Source organism: Magnolia sinica, chromosome 10 (assembly GCF_029962835.1).
Source record: "Magnolia sinica isolate HGM2019 chromosome 10, MsV1, whole genome shotgun sequence".
NCBI lineage: Eukaryota > Viridiplantae > Streptophyta > Magnoliopsida > Magnoliales > Magnoliaceae > Magnolia > Magnolia sinica.
Genome location: NC_080582.1, coordinates 10,939,909 through 10,948,901, shown reverse-complemented (window position 1 = coordinate 10,948,901; position 8,993 = coordinate 10,939,909). Strand labels below are relative to the sequence as shown.

Here is an 8,993-nt window from a genome sequence, read left to right as displayed (position 1 = left end):
AAGTTCTGCATTCAACAACCTCCAAATAGCTGTCTTACGCATGGAATATCATGGATAAGAGTTTTTTTTTTCCATTCAAATAATATTTAGCTTCGAGTGCTAAAATGTGGTGGTACATCATGTTTGCAGTTTTTTTAACATTCTGTTTTGAAGTTGCTTCTTTCAAGGTTACTCTCAACAATCAACATACACCTATAAAAGAGAGCTGAGGATTGTGATGGACATAGTATTGCCATCTAAGGGGTTATGACTCACCCAAAGCTCAGTTTGCAACAGACGCTCCAGACAGAAACTATGAAAGGTGCAAACAGAAATTGAACATAATTTGTGGACATCATGGAGCAAAGAATCACACCCAAAAATTATCTGCCTTCAGTTACCCCCATGTTACAACTTACAAGAGACCTCTGTAGTAAGCCTACACTTGCTGCATCTCGGGCTCAATTCCATCGGCCAAGAAGCCCCTAGGATTTCTATCTTCTTTCATTACCTTAAATTACTTTAAGAAAAGACAACAGGAAGCCCTTTTTTTTTTTTTTTTGAAAGGTAACTGATTATATTGAAAAGGAAAAACAGAAATACATCAGATAGAGTCTGCTGAGGAAGCAGAAACTAATCAGGCCCCTGAAAAAGCAAAATCAACATCCTTAAGATCAACAATATGATAGGCCCATTCCGCAATTAAACATTTGGCGAAGGAAGCAACTAACTGAGGGGATTTAGATTCGTTTCTGAAGCATCTGCTATTTCTGTCCACACAACCCACCATGTGGCAAGGATCGCCATCCTCCATAGGAGGGTTTTCAACTTGCCCATTCTGATACCGTGCCAAGCTTTCAGCAGCAGGTCCGCGTCTTTGGGAAAGCACCAACTGATCTTAAAACAGGAGAGGAGATCTGCCCAAATGGCAGAGACGAACGGACAGAGGATGAGCAGGTGCTCAACTGTTTCTTCCACTTTCAGACAGCAAATGCACACATTAGTAAGGATCATCCCTTTTCTTCTAAGATTGTCCACAGTAAGAATTTTCCTGTTCCCAGCCAGCCAAGCAAAAACCTGTAGCTTTGGAGGGACCGGGTACTTCCATATGAAGTGGGGTTCATACGTGGCAGCGTTACCAGGCTTGAACATAAGCTGCTTGTAAAACAAACTGACTGAGAAAATGGAGGATCTATCTGACCTCCGAATGAGATTGTCCCAGTTTATCTGATTCGGGTTTGCCTGCTGAATGCAGTCAAGAAGTTGCACGAATTCATCGATTTCCCAATCGTCCAGGTTCCTCTGGAGTTGGATATTCCAAACCACCTATTAATTCACCATTGAATCTAACATGATGAAGAATGAAAAGAAATAGTAAATGCCATTACCTCCTTTACAAATCAACTAGAATAAGATGTGATGAAACATGTGCAGGGATTCCAGACCCAATTCTCTCATTGCTTTTTCATGATTTTTGTTTCTCAGCAGCCTGTTGAACAAGATGATAGTTTCCTTGTGAGTATGACAACATTCCAACATGGTAGTAATAAAATATAAATAATAAACATCATACACAAGTCTGGACATCACAAATATGAACCACAATCATTCATGCTTGCATATAAACTAAACAGCTTTGTTCGTTTTACAAAAACTAAAGAGCTTTGTTAAAACATACACAACTTCCACCTTCCAGGACAAACAAAACAGCACATCTTTTAAGGGGAATATATGGGGAATGCTAGCATTTGTCCCATTTATTGACCCTGTAAGTATTGCTTTCAAAATGAAAAAGATGGGCATATTTAGTACTTCTTTTTTTTTCTTCTTTTCTTTTCTTTTTTTCCTTATTGATTCTTCTACCAAGGTTCTGGAATCCTGTCTTTCTGCACAAAGGAGTAGGACCCTATACAATATATCTCTTCCATCAAAGTTCTGAAATGTGAAAGTGACGCCTATGAAGCCACTGATTGGATGTGATGCAAAGTTCCAATATGAAAATTCCCACGAAGCGCTCTATGAATTCCAAGTCCCTAACAAGGGAATGGATCCAGATGGAGATGGTGAATGGATTCCCAACAAACAGAATGAATCCAGGCAGGGACCATTTACTGTTTTTGTTCAAAACAATCCATTCTCTTCATCCAGGAAGAGATCACGAAGATTTTCGATGCGTTTGGGCATTGAAAAGAGATCTGTTAGCAGTAGGGGATTCACTTTTGTAAGGTTTTCATATTTCAATGAAGCCCAGTCCCAGAAGGCCAATTTCAGATGATGGATTGTGGGAAATTGAAAGGAAGAGTACTGCAGATGTGTACTGAAGGACAACCATAGTCATGAGGCTACACTCAGAGCGCAGATCTGCTGCTTATCTCATCTATTCACCTGGAGTATCAGCATTGAGATGTCAAGCAAGCTTTGGGTCCAGTGAGGGGTGGTTCATACTGGGTTGCTTTGCTCGGGCCCAAATCATCTGATGCCTCACCGGCTTCAATGGTGGCCAACTAGGTAGTGTGAGTTTACAATGTGATTGTCAAAATAAGACTCAAAGATCTAGCACAGCCTCATTATTTCAGTTGAAGGATTCGGGTGGAGTCATCACGAATATGTGGAGAGATTGAACTCATCCCATTTGGTAAGGCTAATATTTCAGCCTCCAGATTGTCCATTTCGAGCTTTCTGCTCTCCTGTCTGTCCAGAGTAATTGAGATAGCATCTCCAAATGATGTCTCCATACAATCAGCCCCGGAGACCTGAACCTTAGGAGGGACCAAATACTTCCAGATATGAAGAGTAAGGTGATCTTCTGTAGAACTGTGGTTGGATTGGATCAGATTATAGAGCACTTTTACTGTAAAGATGGGCGACTTTTCCAATCTCCATATGATCCGATCCACATTCAACTGATTCGGAGCAGATTTATAAATATAATTCAGCAGCAGCACAAATTCAGCAATCTCCCAGTCCTCAAGATTCCTTGCAATCGTGTCTTTACTCAGGAAGGTGTTGGACAGTGATGACACAGCATCTACGATGAAGTTTTACCTTACTGAGATAGAACATCTGAATCCTGTCAAGGCATATAGAGTTTCTCAGGCAGTTCTCGAGCTCAAATCACACACCAGGGAAGCAAAGAAGGCTTCTAGGGAAGTGCAAATGAATTTTTGACACAAAGCATGGCACTTTATGGAGAGAGGTTATTGCAACAAACTGTGGTTCAGCAGAAAGAGGAGCAAAATTGTTAAACGTTTATACACTTAATGGCTGAGAGAGTGGAAGAAACTATTAAAAGCACAGTGGAAGAGTGATTTGAAGCAGTAGTGGGATGGATGCAGGAATCCGAAGAGTGATTTGAAGCAGTAGTGGGATGGATGCAGGAATCCGAAGAGTGATTTGAAGCGGAAGTGGCACCTAGTTAAAAAGATCCTGCAACTAATGGTCAAATGCATTGATCCCAAACATAGCATGGGAGGTGCGTCGACTCCTAAACTGTGGCTTCATTGGTTGTCCGCTGGGGACAGATTCTTGCGACCAATTAAGAATTGCACAAATCATTGACCTAGCATGAGCTTCATGTGTACAAGATAAGCAATATGTTCATCACTTCTCCTACACTGCAATGAAGCTAGAAGCATTTGGACTTTGACTATGGGCAATTTGTCCTCTTTGGCACTATATAGAACAGTTCAATTGATGAAGGGTAAAAACTAAACAAAACATTCTTTGGAAGATGACCCCCTTCATCATCCTTTGGAACATCTGGGTTGAAAGAAACATAAGAATCTTCAAAAGGGAGTAGACATTCATAGCACAAAAGAACTTGAAGGTATCAATTTCCTAGCTTTCTCCCTTCAGTGGACTGCCAGCATAGCAAAATGCCAACCTTAAAAGTAAAGGCTGCTTAGGGGACCCCTCCATCAGTTTTCTTAAGCTCAATTTTGAAGGAAGCTCTTTTAGGAATCCAGGACTGGCAGCTATTGGTGGTGTTATTAGATATTAGAAGGTAGAGGTTGGTTACTCTAATTCCACTCTTAGGAATCAATGAGTCTGATGAAAGTGAAATAGGGAGCTAGAGCTCTTTCGAAGGTACTAATTCTTTGAAACTTAAAGACCAAGTTCCATGGAAGGATGATCATCGAAAGAAAGTCTTTCAATGTTATCTCTTGCGCTACCAAAAATGAAAACTAGTAGGGTTGCTTTTTTGTCACAAAATTCAGATATTGCTTTGGTGTTAAATGCTGATTTGTCTACATTCTGAGGGAAGCTAATGATCTTGCAGACTCCTTGGCAAAAGGAGGGGCTCATAGAGCACCTTTGTTTTTGGGGTAGAGACCCCTTTCTGATTTTGTTTCCTGATCCTTCTTAGTGCTAATATATTTTTCATTAATTTAAAAAAAAAAAAAAAAATCCTTTTGTTTTATGTGAACACCCATAGTCATGAAATACAATCCACCTTCCATTACTATAACTTTCTGACAGAGTTCTTTTTTGAATTTACAGTGTTACATGAAGCATATCTCTAGAGCTCAATCATCAAAGGAAAATATGGTACATCCCCTGGTGGCTGGTGGGCTAAAGAATTACCGTCACATAAAGTCTCACATATCTGGAAAGGAATTATGAATATGAAGTGGGTCATTCTTCCGAGCGTTGGTTTTGTCCTTGGCAATGGTACCAAAATTCAGTTTTGAGATGATATCTGGCTAGGAGAGCAAACGCTTAGAAGTAGATTTCCTTTCTCCTACCGTATTGCTGAGTCCAAGAATTCGTATGTTGCTGACCATTACTCTGAAAAGGATGGAAGAATCGTCCGGAACGTGACATGTAGAAGAAGCCTCCAAGATTGGGAGATTCCGGATTTTATGGGTCTCCTGGAATGTCTCTATACTGCAGCCCCCTCTCTCTCGTCTCAAGATTCAATCTTCTAGAAACCGGACAAATCATCTTCTTTCCGGTTCGGTCTCTCTATAACCAGATGCACAGACTGAAGCACAACCTCAAGCAAAATCTCTCCTTTCTCTGGAAGTACGATGCCCCCTCAAAAATCTTAGTGTTTGGATGGCTAGCAGGGAAAAAGAAATTTCTTACGGTGGACAATCTGAGGAAGAAAGGGATGGTCCTCCCCAATATATGCTTATGCTGCATGTGGGCTGAAGAGTCTGTGGACCATCTATTGCTGCACTGTCAATTCGTTCGCCTGATCTGGACAGAGATTATAAATGGCTTCAATTTACATTGGTGCTGTCTGGGGGAGGTAAGCCAGTTCCTTCAAGCGTGGCAAAGGATGCATATCGGCAAGGCGAAGACGACGATCTGGAGGATGTCTATTCTTGCTGTCTGGTGGTCGGTGTGGGGGGAGAGAAATAGTAGAGTTTTCAGGAATATTTCTAATACGGCGGGTTCTGTGGCAACTAAGGCCAAGCGTCTGATGATTGAGTGGGCCTCCAATGTTAAAGACCTTTATGGTCAAGACTTTTTCTTCTTATGGCTGTAACAGTGGGCTGCTTTCTCAGCAGCCTCTCTCTCTCTCTCTCTCTCTCTCTCTCTCTCTCTCTCGCTCTTTTTTTTTTTTGCCTTTTTCTTAATGAAATCCTTCATCTTTCAAAAAATAAAAATAAAAATAAACCTGGGCAACAGGAATATGCATATGCATGGAATCAAGTAGAATTATTAAAGTTATCTCAGATTAGATTAAAGTTGTATGCAGTGTTTAAGTTTCAAAATTTCAGCATTCTGTATCCAACAAATCCAGAATAAGTGAAAAAACAAAACAGAAATATAGCATTGAATCACTTAACCATGGCAGCAGAGAAACATATATGGTTGTATTCTTCAATCTAACACATGGAAGATCCTCCAATTAAAAGTTAAATTGCAGTTATTCTGAAGTGCACAGAATGAGACACCGATGAGCTAAGAAAAGAAGAAAAGAAAACGAACCACACATTGAGATACAAAAAATATCAACATGAGAATGACAGAGAGGTAGGAAGCACCATCCATCATAGTTCAAACAACGAAGTTCAAACCTTTTGGAGCTTCTTTAAAATGGAGTCTTCATAAGCCCGATAACCAGCACCAAAAAGATTGCTTAGATTTGGAGCGTCAGACTTAGCATGTTTCGTAGGAGGTGTGCTTGATAAATGATTGTCATCAGGATGTAGAGGAACAACATCAAGAGGGTTTGATATATCCCCACGCATACTTTGTGATGCAGCAACCTGGCAAGGGAAATACAACAGATGAGTACTGAATTAAATACTAGCTGAGAGAGAGAATTATTGATGAATACAGTAGCAGATAAGAACTATCAAAACAATAAACAAACATAAAACAAGTTCTGGATTGTGGGGACGTGCAACAAGACAAGGATAGACCATTTATAATAATAATAATAATAAATGATGCCTGATAGGTGCTAATGTAGTAATCACAACAATCATATGAAAACAACTATTCCTTAGTATTTCTGTCACTAATTTCACAGGCTCTTCTCAGGGTATCAAATGATGTTTGAATGGCAAAAAATCAGCATTGTTTAAAAGCCTATTGAGCTAGCCTTAAAAGTTCAAACAGACCCAAGATTATGTGATTCTAACATCATTTAAGGACATGTCAAATATGATTCAAGCTGCATGGATTAATTGACTTGAAAAAATGATGCTCTTTTTAGGCTATCTATAATTGGTGGATGCAATATGAAAAACCGATGCTCTTTTTAGGCCATCTTTTATTTTTTCCATTTTTTCTGAATTTTCTATAAATAGTGGAAAGATCTTACAGTTTAGATTTGGTTTAAGAGCTGGTCCAACGTAAACCCTATCGTAAATTCGTAATTGACAATTCAATCCTAATTTTAGAAACACCCGTTAATTATTCTTTTAGTTGATTAACCGGTTATTTAGTGGTCTTTTGGAACCTGTAAAATTTTAAGTTATAAACACTCAACACATGAAACTTTTGGCTTCAAGCTATAAGGAGTTTAGGGGTAGTTGCTAGCTTCAATCCGAGACAGAGCCAGGTAGGGCTAGTTACAAGCCACTCTTGAAGATTTACTTTTTTACGACGACGAGTTGTCCCCGCCACTCTTGAAGAATAGCAATAAATAAATAAATATGACCGACTTGTAATCCAAAACACAGCAAAATGCTAGGATTCTAAAGGGAGTTGATTATGTGTGGCCTTTACCATGGGGCCCACCTTGATATATGTATTCTATCTCCACACCGTCCATCCATTTTTCCATATCATTTTAGGGCAGGAGGCCAAAAATGAAGTAGATCCAAATCTCAGGTGGACCATACCATAGGAAACAGTGGTGATTGACCATTAAAAACTTCTTGTGGGCCACTGAAAGTTTTGCATAAAGCTGATATTTGTTTTTTTTACCTCCATCCATGTTTATGTGACCTTATCAACAGGTTGGATTGCAAATAAACATTACACAAACATTATGGTGGGCTCTAGGAAGTTTTTAATGGTGGGAAATTCAATCACCACTGTTTCCTATAGTATGGTCCATCTGAGATTTTAATCCGCTTCATTTTGGGATCATGCGTTAAAATGATCTGGAAAAATAGATGGACAGCATGGATATAGAATACATACATCAAGGTGGGCTGGCCCCTACAGTAAGGGCCACACCTTCTTGGGTCCTAATCTGCTCCCGATTCTAAAAGCCCCTGTAACCAGTAAACAGTTTACAGGCAATTACAGGCATCCAAACAGCCCATGTAATGTCTTTACATGCAAACTCTTTACAACTAAAAGGATTTTATAGTAAGAGCATGTAGTTGTAAGTAGGAAATAATCATATAGCATTTGGAAGTTTATGGTCAGAGAGAGCAGAGAACGACACAATAGTTTGCATGAGGTACTGTTGTTGGAGTATGTATTTCCGTTTTCTACAAAAATGGAAAGAAGAACGAGTCTTCACACTTAGCTTACACAGTTATATTCTACAATCTAAATAGCCAGTATCATGCTAATTGATGGTTTTGCAGAGGAAGGAAGAAACGTACCGCACCCTCCTTTGTCGCCATGACAACAAGAGCTGATCTCTTCTTCTTCGACCTTTTGCCCCGGATCACCACAACCTCGACCTTTCCAAACCTCGTGAATAACTTCTTCAGCCTCTCCGCACGGTAATCGTCTCCATCCCTTTCCCAAGAGACCTTCAAAACTCTCGCCCTTTCCAAACCTTCCCTGGTCCTGCTGCCCTCCTCTGCCACAGCGGTTTTCTTCTTGGCGTGCGTCTCCCGAATCCTCGTCACTTCTTCCTGAAACTTTCGCGCGGCCCTCTCATCCTCCGCCTGGGCCTTCTCTTCTGGATCAACGGAAAATGCGGCACGCTCCCGTTCCTCAAGATCGGACATCATCCTCCGGCGCTTGGAGTCGAGATGCAAAACACGGCGGAGGCGATCGTTCCTGGCACGGAGGAGGGCATCGAAGGCTTTTCGAGCATCGGGATTCTTGAGAATCTCGTAAGAGGAAGTGATTTTCTGGAAGTTGGAGTGGGCATGGGGGTCGTCGGGGCGCTTGTCAGGGTGAGAGGAAAGAGCTTTTGCCCTATATGCTTTCTTGATATCTTCTGGGGTTAGCTTGGCGCCCTCTTCGCCCGATGGAAGCCCTAATATTTCATAATGATTATCTCCTTCCGCGTCCATGCAGAACTCCCTCTCTCTCTCTCCTCTTGAGAACTCCCTCTCTCTCTTCTATCCCTCTTGAGAAACTCCCTCTCTCTCTACCCCTCTCTCTCCCTCTTGAGAAACTCCCTCTCTCCCTCTCCCTCTCTCTCTTGAGAAACTCCCTCTCTCCCTCTCCCTCTCTCTCTTGAGAAACTCCCTCTTGCGATCGTAAACTCCCTCTCTCTCTACCTGTCTCTCTCCCTCCCTCTCTCTGTCTCTCCCTCTTGCGATCGTAAACTCCCTCTCTCTCTCTCTCTCCCTCTTGAGAAACTCCCTCTCTCCCTCTCTCTCTCCCTCTTGCGATCGTTCACGGGGGCAGAGATTTCG

General features: G+C 41.1%; 1 protein-coding gene across 1 annotated transcript; it reads right to left on the bottom strand.

Annotated features, from left to right (window-relative positions):
* Positions 1-337: 337 nt before the first annotated feature.
* LOC131257966 (uncharacterized) lies at positions 338-8,686 on the bottom strand. The gene is made up of 3 exons (XM_058258952.1): positions 8,001-8,686; positions 6,009-6,200; positions 338-1,468 (listed from the first exon to the last, which is right to left on the bottom strand). The coding sequence occupies exons 1-3, from the start codon at positions 8,643-8,645 to the stop codon at positions 1,445-1,447; spliced, it is 861 nt and encodes a 286-aa protein (XP_058114935.1). The 5' UTR covers positions 8,646-8,686; the 3' UTR covers positions 338-1,444.
* Between the last annotated feature and the right edge of the window lie 307 nt (positions 8,687-8,993).

Bases quoted from the DNA above. Each gene is read 5' to 3' on its own strand.
- LOC131257966 (XM_058258952.1), bottom strand. From the start codon at position 8,645: ATGGACGCGGAAGGAGATAATCATTATGAAATATTAGGGCTTCCATCG. The intron at 6,201-8,000 runs GTACGTTTCTTC...TTCCCTTGCCAG, and splicing joins TGGCGACAAAGGAGGGTGCG to GTTGCTGCATCACAAAGTAT. The intron at 1,469-6,008 runs GTTTGAACTTCG...CTTGTTCAACAG, and splicing joins TTTTAAAGAAGCTCCAAAAG to GCTGCTGAGAAACAAAAATC.